At 40.9% G+C, this 16,437-nt stretch overlaps 1 protein-coding gene across 7 annotated transcripts in view; it reads right to left on the bottom strand.

Moving 5' to 3' along the window:
* The window catches only part of LOC126299284 (constitutive coactivator of peroxisome proliferator-activated receptor gamma-like), a 633,226-nt gene that overhangs the window by 327,963 nt on the left and 288,826 nt on the right, over positions 1-16,437 (bottom strand). For all 7 annotated transcript variants that reach the window (XM_049991071.1, XM_049991070.1, XM_049991069.1 and 4 more), the window contains one exon: positions 372-686. In XM_049991071.1, coding sequence (XP_049847028.1) covers positions 372-686 — 315 coding nt within the window. The remainder of the gene's footprint in view (positions 1-371; positions 687-16,437) is intronic.

Raw genomic sequence — 16,437 nt, 5'->3', positions numbered from 1 at the left:
CCAAAGGACTTTGAAACCTTTTTCATTTCCCCCCAATAGGAGCAACGTGGCTCCAATTTATGGTATTCACGGTAACTGTAATTCATAAACACAGATTTATTATGAAATACGTTCTACAAAACAGTTGTAAACTGTGAAAATCTTTGCAAGCCTCTGAAACTTCTCAATACGTGCCTTTGTCACGTAAATATAAAAAATTAGGGAACTGTTAGTTGTGTATGGGGACTACACAATATAGCTCAACAGCCACAGGAGTTTTAATAAAAACAGCACCAACATCATGTTTACATTTGCAAGTTTTCGAAATGAATTTACGTAACGCACACATTTTAAAATCATTAAAACTGAACAACACTCTAACTGTAGCTTACCTTTATAGAATGGATGAAATCTCTGAACTGTAACAGGATGTTTGCCATTCCTATTGTCTTTGCCATTGACAGACACCTCATGTGAAGTCTGAGTTTGAGGACACTCAAGCAGCAACACAGTATTAAGTCTCTCTCTTGTTTTCTCCAGAACAATTGATGCTGGTGGGAAAACAGTGTCTGTAAAATCTTCCATCCTAGCACCACAGTCATGTGGAACTTCTTTGAGCACACGGAGAATTATCCCTGGTATTTCATTTTTTCTGTGTTTCTCAGCAGCTGTCAAAAGTATTCGTTCCCAGTCACTGCCAGTGTTACCTAAAAGAAAAAGACATTTTAAATATCAAACTTACGAGATGCATAAAGAAGGGAAATATACCATTATTCTGCCAGTAACGACAACAGATTTGTATACTTTACGTACACAAAATATGCAAAAAAACTGGAGATTTAAATTTTGATGGAAGAAAGAGACCTGAAAAGCTAATTTGCTTAACATCTTTAGATCTCATTTCTTCTGCGCAAATTTAAGTACCACAAGACAACACAGATGTCTTGGCAATTAAATGACAAATGTGAATAAATATGATTCAGAATTGGGGCTCCTTAATGTTAACTGAAAGACCACAATGGTATATGGGGTAAAACTAGCAATTAATGATCTAATTACTACACCTACATTCATGCCACATTTGCAGAAACTAAGATCAATGTTTTTGATCTGTCATGATAATGTGAAGTGGTAGAATTGATAAAGCAGCACACAATAACCTCAAGAGACACTACAGGTCACAAATTAGATTAGCCAAATGCAGAGAAAATAATTTCAATGAGAGCTCAATAATAAACTTAATTCTGCATGGAGGGTCATTAAAGCAGGCAGACCTAGAGTAAAAGTTGCATATGATGTCATTCCAGATTTTTTTATTTTTTGATCAATGCTCCAAACACTAATTCTTCACATCCTTATAACCAGAGTTTCAAAATTACAGTCTGCTTATACAAATTAGTTTTTATAAAATTTTGCTGATGCTATGCCAACTTGTTACCTGCAAACAGCATGTTCGTTAGTGGTATTTTTCGGGTCTATCTTAAAAAGAATGACAAATCCTGATCTAATAATTATCATGCATTCTCTCTGCTACCTATTTTCTAAAAATAAATTGAATACAAAGCAAATTCTCATATACCAGTTACACGTGTCAAAACGTTTCTATTGCGATACCCTCTTTGGAATCCAAATTCTCTGCTGAAGCCACACAAGAGGGCTTGGGCAAGCAATCTGAATCTCTAAATCACAGAATATTACTGGAGAAACATTCATGTTAAGGCATTTAGCACCTGGAATAATAGACATGACTGCGGGGCGCGGCAACTAGAGCTCACTGAGCATTCCTCAAAAAGCTCACGAGGAACAGTGCGGTGGTGCCTGTCACTGTGCCCTAGTTGAGTACGACAGCATGGGTCGGGGTTATTGGAACTGAAGACCGACACTAAACAAACACACTCGTGGTCACTGTGCTCGTAACTAGTATGTCTCCGGTTTCAATCGAATAAAGTTATGATTCAAAACAATATGGATAAACGAAAACGAAAGTCATGGAGCTGACAATAGCGACAGCACTTGTTGAAGTATTTGCTTTCAAAGTCTTCGAAATGTTTCAAAAAATACAACGGGCGTGATCAGACACTTACTCTTCTAATAATGCGGGTCAGGTAAAATACCCAGGTACAGGCCTATAGGTATGTATGTTATACATCAAAATCACCAGGGACGGAAACATTGATGACAACATACCCCAAAATCAAAAATAGCAAAGTTGCACGGTATGTAATTTTATTGGATTACTTTTCCAGCAAAATCTCCTTGCAGGAACCACTGATCCAAAACATACGTTTCTCGTCACAGAGAGAAGTAAACAGCACAAGAACTAGTTGCCGCTCAAGTCACCATGACAATTTTAAACAGCTCTGTTGTAGAAGACACTGGTTTGCAACATTTTGTCATGCTGTCGGAAACAAAATATTTGATTCTAAATCGGGGGGGAAAAAAAAAGAAAAAAAAGAAAAGGGTGTCACATGACTGATGAAAATTACGATAAAGAGAAAGAGACTGTAAACATGAAGGACTCTGCCAGTTTCTTTAATGACCAACATTTGGACCTTGCTGAATTGTGGCATATTCGTATGGATGTTTCTGGTCATTTTATGGACAGTAATTTGTGCCTAAAAACTTTAGCTCTTGAGACATAGTTTCTTTCCAGTAAAGCATACAGTGCCAAATGTTAATAAGGCATTAGATGACAGGGTTTCATAATGGAACATAGAAAAGAAAGCTGTAAGCATCAAAACTGGTAATGCGAGTTACATAACGCCCGCAGTACAGATTACTCGTACTTGCAGCGTAGGCATGCAACACGATCGATTTAGTTGAGAAGAGTTCCTTGAACAACAACAACAACAACAACAGTGATCCCTGCATTAAGCGGGGAAAAAAGGCCAGAAAATTCGTCAGTTATTTTAAAACAAATTTCTATCCTAATGGAAAAAACCTCTACATAAATTAATTCACCAAAAAGATACTTGTAGGAAAGTCAGTTCTGGGGTTCTGTGCAGCTGTTGTGACAGATGGTTACATTTGGGTGAATGTGGTGGCATGGGAATCAGGAAAGTAAATGGGTCTCTTCCAAGGTATTGAAGAGTATGTTCAAGGGATAGGAAAATAGCGGAACAGGAAGGGAAGATTTGTACTTTGTGTACTTTGCAGCGTTGGCACGCGATAAAGTAGTGTGCCCATTGCTGGCAGCCCTTGTTGACATTTCTCCACACAAAGCGCTCTGCTACGAGATGGGCGGAGGCACAAACACTGGGGTGGGCTAAATTACGCAATGCATTGAAGACAGCTCGACAGAGTGTGGTTGGGATGAGAGGGCATAATGTGGCGTACTGTCGTCGCACCAGATCTCACCAGAAATACCAGGGAAGGTGGCGCAGATGAAGTGTAGTGAAAAGGTAGAGTCTGAAATAAGGTTTTCTGTGTCCTCGTCAGTGGGTTGGAGGTTAGGCAGTTCAGAGAGGTCTAACAGAAAATGGACGGCGTCGACTCGTGAAAAGGAATCAGCAACCATATTGTCAGCACCCTTTATGTGTCTGACATTGGTGGTGAACTGAGATATGAAGTCCATATATCCGAAGCGGCGAGGAGGCGGGTCAGCTGGCGGGTTTGTAACGGCCACAAACAGGGGTTTGTGGTCCGTTAAAACATAGGAATGACATCCCTCAACATCAGTCTTAAATTCCTTGATCACTTCGTAGACCACGAGCAACTCCCTGTCAAACGCGGAATATTTCCGTTGTGCATCGGTAAGCTTGCGCGAGAAGAACTGCAGAGGCGATTTTCTGGCTAAGGACAGCGCCAATAGCAGTATCACTCATGTCTGTGGTGATGAAAAGCTGTGCATTAGGATGAGGATGCGTGATGGTGCAGGCCTCGGCAAGAGGATTTTTGAGGGCAGTGAAAGAGGCAGTCATAGCAGGGGCCCATGGAACAGGCAGAGATCCAGAAGTGTTGGTGCCTGCCAAGGTGTCTGTCAGTGGAGCCTGAATCCCCACAGCCCGAGGTAGATGTCGGCGATAATAATTAATCGTCCCCAGAAAGTGCCGGAGCTCTTTGAATGACGAAGGTCTGGGTAGGTTTACTACTGTTTGTACTTTCTCAGGGGCGGTGAAATGCTGTCAGAGAATTTAGGGTTGAATAGCACTTCGTTGATGAAGTGTTGCCAGGTATGGGTTGTGTTTTTTCAGAACGAAGAGCATGAATCGAAATTGAAATAACCCGATCGGGGTGGTGATTGCTGTCTTCTCAATGTCTTCAGGTGCCATGGGGATCTGGTGGTAGGTCCATTTGCAATCAATGACAGAGAACGTGGTCGCACCTGTGAGGGAACTGGTATAGTTGGCATTGTTGGGTATGGGGTAGGTGTCCATAATTGTTTGTGCATTTAGTTGACGGTAGTCTCCGCACATGCACCAAGTCCCGTCTTTCTTGGGTGTCATATGTATGGGCGCAGACTAGCTACTGGCAGAGGGTTCAATGACACCGGAGCTTAGTAGTTCAGAAATCTGATTTTTAAGGTCGGAGAGGCGCTTGGGACAAAGTCAACGTGGTTTACTGGAGATCAGGGGACCTGGCCTGAGGCAAAGCTTGTGAACCATGCCATTGGTGACGACAGAAATGTTGCCGGCGGCAAGGGAGGCAGTTTGTTTACAATGTGTGGTGGGCGGGGCAGGCAAGGCGTGGTTATGGTGTTTGGAGCCACTCAGCAGATCCAACAGGAGCCAAGGCACCAAAGTGTCCCAGGAGTCAATGCAAAAAGATGGCTGCTGGCCCAAAGCAGTGGCACTGTGGTCAGGTGAGCTCGGTAGAGCTTGTGAGCCGTTAGTGGCTCCACTGTCCGAGGGCACGGCTTGTGGCAGCACGGTCATGGGCAAAACGCTTGGCACGAATGCAATGTCTGTGTTGTCAGTGGCGGTCACACAGTGGCACGCAGGAGCCGAGGTTGCGTAGTTTGAGGTGCTGTCTGCGAGGGGCGGGGTAGGAGCCGTCCGTTCAGGAACACGTTATGCTCGTCACACCTGCGCACTTGTGTCGGGCCGAGTGTCAAACGCTCCCATGTTAGGAGGGTGCGGCCATGCGGAACTGTCAGTACATGTTATGGCAGTCTTGATAGCACAGTTGCAAGGGGTAGTGGGATAAATACATGGAGGCTCGATTCCTTGGACTGCAAGCAGATTCAGCGCACTTACTGACCTTGCTTTGTCCTTGCTGTAGTGTCTGTAATTCCTTTGCATCGGAGAGCTGGAGCTGTGTTTTGTGGAGCTGGAGGGAGGGCTTGAAGTTTTCCTTGTGAAGGTGAGCGACGTGTTCAAGCTCGACAAGGCACTTGTGCATGGTTTCTTGTAAGTCGTCGACACAGACGAGCATGTACGGATGATATTAGCTCGGACCAATGTGTCACAGGGGGGTTTGCTCGACAGAGCACAGGGGAAGTGAGTCTTGGACGGATGATGAAACACAGTGTTTTGCACTAGGTCCAGTGAAAGTTTGTGGTGTCACAAGAAGTCAATGTCTAGTAAGGTTTGTCAATTTCGCACACTAAAAAACGTCCACTTGAGTTCACAGTTTGCAGAGAGTGAGACAACGTAGGAAGATGAACCCGAGCATTGTAGTTTAGTTAAATTCATGGCTTGCAGTGAAGTATGGTGAGGGCAGATGTTTGACGACACTAAGTATGGAGGCAGCAGCGAAACATCAGTGCCTGTGTCCACTAGAAAAAGGTATCCCAACGAAATGTCTTTAATGTAAAGTCGTCCACAATTATATGGCTGTTCCCGGACAGAATGGAGCACTGGGGGGTGCCTGTCATGTTGTGTGCAAGAGGCGGCACCCGAACCTACCTGTGATTGGCGTTTGGGAAGTAGCAGAGTGGTCTGCAGTTCTGCACCGCCTCACCAAACTGTGTGTGGAAGTAACAGTATGGGTAGTGCGGTTGCATTTCCTGCAGAATGTTCATTGCCAGTGGTGGTGGCTGAGGTTCTGTGGCCGCAGCAGGTTTGGTTGTAGGAGGTGGTGAAGCCGGTGACATCCCAGTTGCTTGTTTACTGCTTCCCGGAGCAAGCGGAATGGTCACAGTATGGCCCCGGCTGCGTCCGACCACAGGATGATGAGCCTGAACCTGAGACTTGTCAGGTATGCAGTGGCTGGCGAAATATAGCAGTGATGCATCATGTAGCTCTTCAGCAATTGTCATTTTTTGCTCGACAGGTTCGGGAGACCTTTGTGTCAGAGCAAAGCGGATGTGAGGAGATAGTTAATCTGACCAGATGGCGAGGAGAGCTGTGTTGGAGAGTAGATCGGCGCTGACCAGGGCACCTAGCCATCTCCAGAGCTGTGAAGGTTTGTCGTTAACTAGTTGCTTGATGTGGATCACTTGCCATATTGCTGCCTCAGTTGAGCGTGTAAGCCGACGTAGAACTGTCTTTTAGGCTAGAGCGTACCGGGTAGATGAGTCCGGGGTGGCGACGAGGTCAGTAATCAATTCCTCCTGGTCATGCAGATGGATGATGAGACACAGAAACCTGGTTGAATCATCGAGTTTGTAATAGTCGAACACTTCGTCCACAATTTTGAACTAGGTTGTAGCTCTGTCGGGATTAAACGGCGGCAGCATTGGTAAGCATTGTAGAATGTTTCGAAGGACAGGTTGAGTTGAGTTTGTCAGGGCACAGCCTGAATCGAGCTGTAGTTGCTGTAGTATTCCAGGAGAGTTTGCCTCCAGGGGATGTGGCAACGGTGGCTGTTTGGGTGACAGCGTGAAGGTGACACGTTGTGGTTGAGCGCGATCTGTCGCGACGCAGAAGCCCGCTGCAGGTGAGACACTGTAATGTGTCGATTGTGCTTGCAGAAGCTCGACACATTGCAGGTGTGTTTGGATTGACGCGTCGTGGAACACCGACGTGGATGAGGCACCAAGATGTGCCGAGAACGGTAGCTGGCGTGGGGACGACAGGTGAGAAAAATTTCAAAGTTTGAGAATGCGTGTTAGTCCACGGAAAGCTCGACATATGATCAGAGCCAGGGCCACCTGTGTTGCAGGGAGGCTGCGGAGGTGCGGGCTGTCCAGAAGTACAGTGTGTGAAATGATGTCAAACGTGGGACGGAATGTGTGAGTGTTGACGGTTCATAGTCACACTGCTCAAAACGGTGTGTGGATAAGGTGAATCTCGTGGCACAAAACACTGAGACGTTATTGTTACTGTTGCAGGCCGAGGTATCGAAGTAGGAAAGCATGTGTGGACATGGTCGGATGCTGAGGAGGTTGACCTGTGAACGGAGTAGTTCTGGCCATGTGGCAGGTATCTGCATGGTACTGCACGGATTTTGGCATGGCAAATCATTGTCCTGGCGATAGTAGGTTGTCTGACGAAGCATTTGGAGAAATCAGCAATGATCCCGCACTGCACGGAGATCCATAAGAGGTAACTGCACAGAAGAAGAGGGAGGGCACATGTGGCAGGAACAAAGATGTTTGATAGCCAGAGGCATGCGCACTCCTAACCTCACGTATTGTTGCAGGCTCAAAAACGTCCGGTGAAATTGGCGGAATCGTCGAGTGAGAGGCATCGTGTTGCAGTCCTGGCAGGTGTACATCGCCCGCAACACAATGCATGTCGATCAGAAAATCTGGCGTTGGGCGCTGGGCCGAAGTCATTGTTCGAATGCTGTGTAGATGTAATACATGCAAAAATAACCAACGCGGAGATTGGGGACACAGTAAAACGGTGAAAACAGAAGACGTTAAAACTCGGGGTCACCAGTGAGGAGGGTGTTCAGGTTGGTTGCAGCAAAAGGCACCCCCATCTAGCAGTAGTTCATTTATTAACCTTAACACATACAAGGATCACAAATGTGGATGTGAGTCCGTCTAAAATATGGAATTCTTCTATGGGGTAATTCTCCAGGCACCAGGAATATTTTTATTTGGCAGAAACAAAGAGTGGTCGTAAAATGTGGACTATCAAGCAATGAAAGTGAGTTATTTGGTTGAATGAGTCTTCTTTTCACTCTGTTTCCAACTTCTGGCTGAGTTTACTCCCAAGAGTGAAACAGGATGGGTCTTCAGTGATCATTTGGGTAGCCATATTGTGGTATTCTATAGGCTCAATGGGCACTCTACAAGGTCACATTACTGCCAAGGATTATGTGACCATTTTAGCTGATCATGTCCTACCCTGTTTGTTTCCTAAGGGTGACGTTGCGCTTGAAGATGATGTGACCCCTGGTTGCACACCTTGTATTATCCATGAGGGGTTTTGGTGAGCACACGGAGGAATTGTCTCATCACCTCATGCCACCACAGTACCAGATCTCAATATTTTTGAGCCTTTGTGGTCTACTTTGAGAGAAAGGTGCATGATCACTATCTACCTTCATCATCATTACCCAAACTTGCCATTATCTTGCAGGAAGAGTGGTATGAGATTCCCTTGAAAAAATACAATATTCCTGTATTTATTTAGCCTGTAATGACTGGAAACTGTTCTGAATGCCAGTGGTTTTCCTCAACTGTATCAAGCATGGTAACGTGTTGTGCTTTTGGTGTTTCCATATTTTTGCCCACCCCCTGTATCTTAACCCACATCATAAATTATGATAACCTACGTGTACACCTCCAGCCATAATTTGCGAACACTTTTGAAGTGCATGGCAGCACAAAGGACCTACTTCTTATTGTACCACCTTTTACATTTTTTGTTTCATTTCCATATTTACTACCTAATACAAAGTTGCCGATATTTATTAGTGGACACTGATATAGCATGCTTCCCCCATTCGCCGTGACAGATTGAACTGTTCTGGGTTTGCTGGGGATATTTTCAATGATGTGTCTGAACATCTGTGGAAGAGTAGCGGGCCATTCTTCCTCCAGAGTTGAAACCAGAGAAGGTAGTGATGTTGGATGCTGGGGTGTGGACAGAAGTAGACGTTCTAACTCAGCCCAAAGGTGTTCCACTATGTTCATGTCAGGACAGTGGGCAGGCTAGTCCATTTCCGGAATATTGACATCCACAAACCTTTACTTCACAGAGCCTACTTTACGACAGGGTGCACTGTCGTGTAGATACAATCAATCTTTTTTCTGTTCCTCTACAGTATGCACTACACAATGCTAACCATGAAAACATCATCATACCATAGAACGACCTCCTCCACACTTCACTGTTGGCACTACAGATGATGGCAGATAATGTTCTGCAAGCATTCACCATATCCCGCAGTTTTCCATCAGATTGCACAGAGTGTGATTCACCACTCGACATCACTCGTTTTGTTGTCTCTCTTTACACCACATGATATGTCACTTAGTATTGTCTACAAGTGTTTGAGATACTGCTCAACCATCATACTCCATCCTTTTTAATTCCCTACAGTCTTTTACGTGGACTGCTCATTGCACTTTAACTCATAACTGATTCATTCTGCTGATTTCATGCAATTTTTTAAACCACCCTTCACAATGATCAGTGGTCCCTGTGCACCAATACGTAAGGTTTGCCTGACTTTGGTTAGGCTGCTGTTGTACCTTCATATTTCCACTTCACCAGAAGTCAAACAAGGGCAACTATAGAAGGGTTGAAATGTAGCTGGTGGATTTGTTACTTAGTTGACATCCAATGACTATTCCATGTTCGAAACCAAGGAGCTCTCCTGACCAACCCCTTCTGCTGTTACACTTCTCTTCTAACACCACAATGCTCCCCGCCACTTTTTATACTGGCAGGTTAACCTCTCATGGCATTTAGCAGTCAGTTACATAGGGGTGTCTGAATACTTTTGATCGTAGTAGTATGAGGGAACAATGACTGGCTGTGTGTGTGACAATTAGTATAATCTTACCTTGTGGTCCCTATGGGAGTAATATGTAGGAAAAAAACAGCATAGTCTTAGATTCTTCACTTAACAGTGGTTCTTCAAATTCTGTAAGTAGGCATGTTATCTTCAAGTGCCTGCAGGTTTAGGTAAGCCTGCAGTCAGTCATGCTGTTCTTCGTACACATACAAAACCCCATATTAGATCTATTTGCTACAGGTCCCACACATTTGAGGAGTATTCTAGGATGGATCATGTGAATGCCTTATATGCAATTTACTTTGGAGACGGACTGCACTTTCCCAAAATCCTACCAATAAATAGTAGTCTACCATCCATTTTGTCTACAGCTGAGCCTATATAATCATCCCATTTCATAAGCCCACATTCATGTATTCATATGAATTGACTGATTTCATTTGTGACTCATTGATATGGTAGTTATTTGATATTATGTTTTTGCATTTTGTCAAGTGCACAGTTTTAGATTTCTGTACATTTAAAGCAAGTTGCCAATCTTTGCACCACTTTTAAATCTTATCAAGACTTGCCTGAATATTTATGCTGTTTTTTTGGTAGTACTTCAGTGTAGATAGCTGCATCATATGCAGGTTATTATTAATACTATCTGCCAGATCATTAATACACAACAAGAGCACCAAGTGTCCCAAGGCAGCAAAGCAAATGGCAAATAATAGTTTAATTTTAAAAGATCTGAATAAATCAGTGTTGAAGCCTGCAGTCATGAAATTTGTAAAATCAAGCTTGAAGATGAAGTTATTGTAAATCCAGCTCAAATTTCAGAATGCTTCAGTGAATTCTTCATTAATGTAGGGAAATCAGATGTCAATGTTGCAGTCTGTAACAGCAAAGTATGTGTCTTCAGACTAGATCAAATGTCTGAATGCCTCCCAAAATTTAAAACAGTGTCGGCAACAGAAGTAAAAAGTGTAACATTAACAATGAAAAATGAACACTCTGCACATTGGGACAGGACACCCACACAAGTTCTCAAATTTGTGCATAAAATAATAGGACACCCACTGTCTACAATAATAAACTAATCTTTTGAACATAGATGTTTCCCAGAGATGCTAAAGCATGCAGAAGTAAAACCGCTGTTCAAAAAAAGGGTCGAGAGAGGATATGCGAAATTATCATCCCATATCTCTTCTTCCAGCCACGTCAAAAGTATTAAAAAGGTCAGCTGCCATCCAAACTCAAAACTTCATTGAAAAATATGAGATTATTTTGAAAAATCAATTTTGCTTCCAGCATGGAATAAGCACTATAGAAGCAATTAACAAGTTTGTTGACAATATTAGCACATCATTAGGTTATAAAACTAAAGCTGCAGGGATCTTTTGTGACCTCTGGCTTACTTCATACATGTGCAGTAGGAAAGAAAGGGTGGTTGTCTACAAATGCAGGAAATTATTCTTCCAAATGGAAGACTGTAACACAAGGTATCCCTCGAAGTTCTGTCGTAGTGCCTATTTTGTTTCTACTATACATTAGTGATCTGTCAATCAATACAAATACCCCATCAGTTGTATTAATTGAGGAGCACGAGCCACAAACTATCCCTGTCTGCATCGTCAGTACAATAGGTTATTTAGAAACATAGTTTCATCTCAATGGATTAACACTGAACATCCCAAAAACACATATGATCCATTTCAGAACAAACCAGACAACATCACAGGAAATTGAAAGAAACCATAAAAACCAAAATCTAGAAGAAGTGGATTCTGTGAAATTTTTAGGATTAAATTTATATGAGAATTTAAATTGGAACAAATGTGTAGAATATCTAATAAACAAACTATATAGCTTTGCATCTGCAGTGACTGACATGGACACAAGGAAAATTGCATACCACAATTCCTTTCAGTCAGTTATAAGGCACAATATTGTTGTTTGGGGAAATTAGAGTAACTTAATGCACATACTAAAATTACAGAAATTGAGGGAATCCAAAGAAGTCATGTCACTATTTTTTTCTATACCAATTTAGGATTATGTGAGGAGAACTGCTTTGATCACACTTACAACAAAAGAAACAAAGAAAATTTTATGCTCCCTGCTCATTGTTTAAACTCATATGCTCAGATTACGCAGTATGTGGGAATGAACATTTACAATAAATCAAAAGCCAAGAACATTTTGAGTATCAACCTAGATTCACTGAAAGGAAAGCTACATGATACTCTGCTTCAGTGACAATACTTCTCAACTGAAGATTTCATGAATGATGAACTGAATATCTGAGCAGACTGTAGTGTATAAATTGTCTTGTTCTGTGAATATGTAAAGATATCTTTTCACAAAAAAGTAGCATTGATGTTTAAATACAACTCCACATTGTTAACTATAGCTTTATATCAGTAAAATTGTATTAACCATTTTCTGATGTGTCTCCTATAGTCTAATCAAATGATTACATATGTATGTTATGAGACAAGTAAGTCACAGTTCACAATATCATGCAAATAGTAGATGCAGGTGATAAAGTAAATCCCTAATTTCTTTATTTCCAAAAGGTATTTAACTCTGTACCACAGCATCATCTGATAAGAAAGGTATGTTCATTCAATGTATCTTCTAAGAGATGCAACTGGCTCAAAGAATATTTCACTAATAGAACCCAGTACATTATAATGGATGGAATATATTCCACAGAAGTGAAAGAAACATTAGGTGCACTCCATGAAAGCATAACAAGACCACTAACGTCATCAATATCAGTAAATGAATCACCAGATATGGCTAGTGGAGATATAAGATCGTTTTTATTGGACAATAATAGGGTAATGCTAGTTGGCTTCGACAGAATCACCACTTGGTGTAATAAATGGCAGCTCTCTTTAAATGTGGATAAATGCAAGATAATGACCATGAGAATGAGAAAGAACAAAATACCATAAAATTACAAGATTAAGAGTCAACTTCTGGAGCCATCCAAACAGGATATATTTATTGTAAAGCTAAATCATACAAATCAGTAGTAGGGAAGACATCTGGAAACCTTAGGTTTGTTGGAAGGATTCTGGGAAAATCCAGTGCATCTTTCCAGGAAACTTCATACGAGACGCTAATGTGATAAAATTTATAGTACTGTTCCTGTGACTGTACTCCTCATAAAGAAGGCATGACAGGAGGTATCTGTCAAATTAAATGACACACTGCTAGGATTGAAACACATTATAGCCCACATAAATGAGTAGCAAAGATGCTTAGGGAATTTAAACTGGAATCTTTAGAAGAAATGTGGCTTTTTTATTGCTAAATCATTCTGGACAAATTCCCTCCCAGTGTGCATGGAAGACTGTGCAAAATTTCTGCTGCTTCCATTATACGTCCTGCATAGGCATGAGAATAAGGAAGATTATGGCACAGTTAGCCCTAAAGACAATAATTTTTCTCTTGTCCTATACACAAATGGAATAGGACAAATAATCAGCACTTCTGACAAGAGAGATATTCTTCACTATGCACTGTATGTTATCTTTCAGAGTATATATGTACATGGAGATGTAGAGTACAGATTTTGAAATATCAATTACTTACGGGCATTCTTCAGTGGATAATGTCCACAGAGATCCTCATTTGCACAACAAAAATAATAAAAATTTAAGTTTACACCTAAGAAAGTGTGTGTGTGTGTGTGTGTGTGTGTGTGTGTGTGCGCGTGTGCGCGCGCGCGTGCGTTTGTTTGTTTTCATGTTGCAAGCAACTACAAGTGTTTGATGACTCTGGTGTTCACTGTAATGTAATCAAGCCAATGATAAATAAGCAATTCTATGATGGCAGTCAGCAAATTGAGTTCTATTGATTCTGCTAAATAAGTACCAGCAATTGTCTCTGTACTTCTTCACTGTGTAAAGTCTTGGAGGGAAATAGGTATAAATTAATGTAAACCTGTTTAGTAAGGCTGTATTATATACTTTGTTTGTTCAAACTGTGCCGTCATAATATGTGAAATGTTGCAGAATACAAATGTTTCAAAGTTCAGAAACTTCACTGAATTTAGAATTTCAAGAATTACATGAGTTTCACAATACTTTCATTAGTTAAGTTTCTGTGGACATTGTCATTCCTCTACAGAAGACAACAAAGCCAACATCAATATAATCAGCTAAGTAAAACTTCTTATTTTCATGTGGATATGCCCTTTGATGCAACTCACTTCAAAATAATAACTAACATATAGGTGTAGGAGAAGTAATGAATATTCAGTATCGAAAAGGCACATTATAACATGCATGGAAATACACATTCATATGGTTTACTAACCTGAACTGTAACTTCAAAAAATCTTGCATAACGCAAGCACAGACACATACAAAATTGTACTGCCATTGTGTCTGCTATGATAAAGTTCTACATATTTACTAACAACAGTGTCATCTCCTAGCAGATACAATCAATGCTGTGCATTCATTATGTGTAGCAAACTACTGAAAACATTATTTAAAAAGAAGTGCATTTTTATAACTGCTGCAGGGAACACATTATAGTGTAAGTAAAATTTCTATTCACTTTGGATTATCAGTGGTGAGTAAATTCAACAGTAGAATAGTTATCAACCAGACGATTGGTTTGAATACTGTACCACAAACCCTTACTAGATAAGGTCCTACAGCAAAAGTCTAGAACAGGGCCAGTGGCATACTTACATATTTCATACAGGAATGTTGTCAGTGCTTGGCATGAAGTATCATGGTACAAAAGAAGGTGTGTCACCTGTTTGTGTTACGCAGCCAATGAGAGAGTAGCAGGCATAGGACATGTTTCGAAGTAATACATCCGGAACAAAGGGTGAAAAATAGCAGGAAATGAGGATTATAAATTTTATTGCTCCTCGTTTGAGTCACAGCTATTTAAACTGTGCTAGCATCTGCAAAACAAGGACAATGTCGCAACCCCTGATATTCGAAAAAGCAGTGTAATACTCATATTTCTGCTCTGTATTGCTATGCAAGTGATCTGTGTGAGCACTCTGAGTAAGTGGATCAGTGTTTTTTAATTAAATCATGGGAGGAGGTAGGTGGGTCAATGTTTTTAACTAAATCATGGGAATAGGTAGGTAGGTCAATTTTTTAACATTAAATCATGGGAGAAGGTTGATGGATCAATGTTTATTAATATATCAAATGAATAGTCATTGATCCCCCTGCCTTCTTCCATGATTTAATAAAAAACATTGGTCCACTTACTCAGTGTGCTTGTGCAGATCCATTGCATAGTCATTTCACTACCACATTGTACACATTTTTGTGTCACTGCATTTAATCCATGAGACACGCACTGATGTCGGTCCACTTTACAGCACTTGCTGCCATAATCACAAAATATCTCTCTTGAAACTCACTGATACACTAAAGAACAGCCAACAAAACAAAGGTTTTAATTTTGGTATTAGAAATACGTTGCCTCTCTCCTCGTCTCTCACTGGTTATGAGAGAGAATCATCTCATCCGCTACGTAAAACTGACATGTTGCCAACCTATGTGTGGTAGGTAAGCACTGCCTTGACTGTCGATGACTCTGATCTAGACTTTAGCCAGGTCCTATTACTGTTGGTATGCTCTTTCCTTCAAACAGTTTGAAAACCCATGCGCTTATAAGATGACCTATATTTTAAAGTTGAGTCAAATCAGGTTGCTTCTAGACATCTTTCATTACAAAAAGCATTGTAATATATTAAATTAACAATAGTGAGAGATGATGATCTAGAATCAAGACAGGATCAAACATTGATTCTTTGGATTTCTTTTCAGACACTTAAGTGAGGTGGCTCCAAACTTCAAAAGCCACATAACATAACTGTTCCAAGTTGAAACATAAATTTGTATCCATTATAACTGTACCAAAATGTGTGTGAAGTTTGTGATGCAGCTCTTGCAATAACGTTATTTGCCAAATAGGTACACTTTTTGCTTAGTGTTAATGTAGCAATGTTAACCATTTGAACAGACTTGTAAGTAGACACCTCCATCTCAGTATATATATGCTTTAATGATGTTATCACTATTCTCATCTAGATATAAAGAACTGGAATGCAGAACTTCACACCATTCTGAGATACTGTGTTCAACCAGCTGGTCTTGAAATCATACTAGTGATGATTCAATGAAGTGTGCAAAAGCAGAGCAAAGTATTTTTTTTCTGAAAATATGGTTACTAAAAAGCAACACAGATCAAAAGTTGACTATCTTCCAAAAAGTTCTCATACTTGTTGAAATCTAAAGATCTAAAATGAAGTTACTGAATTGTTCAAAGCATAAAAGTTGTGTTTGCCTTCAATTAACAACAATTCTCAGTAATGCCTTACGAATCAAGAAGAAGAAAAGAAAGAAAGAAAGAAAGAAAGATAGTGAGAGAGTGATATTAAAAGGTAAACTATTAATACAGTTTAGTGCCTAACTTAGTAAATCTATGAACTCGAAGTGAAAGTATAGTTAAAGTGTGAGATACTACACTTGCACAAAATGCAAACTCCAAGTGGAGATAATTTGCTACTGTCTTACCCAGACTGTGAAAATTTAAATGAATGTGGTATGGGCTTGTGCATCGTAGTATTTCATTTGTGTTATTATGGACGGCTATGGAATTGGGGGTAAGAAATGAAAGAGG

Source organism: Schistocerca gregaria, chromosome X (genome assembly GCF_023897955.1).
Source record: "Schistocerca gregaria isolate iqSchGreg1 chromosome X, iqSchGreg1.2, whole genome shotgun sequence".
NCBI classification, from domain to species: domain Eukaryota; kingdom Metazoa; phylum Arthropoda; class Insecta; order Orthoptera; family Acrididae; genus Schistocerca; species Schistocerca gregaria.
Note: the sequence above shows the minus strand (reverse complement) of the source record. Positions and strands in the feature narration are given on the sequence as shown.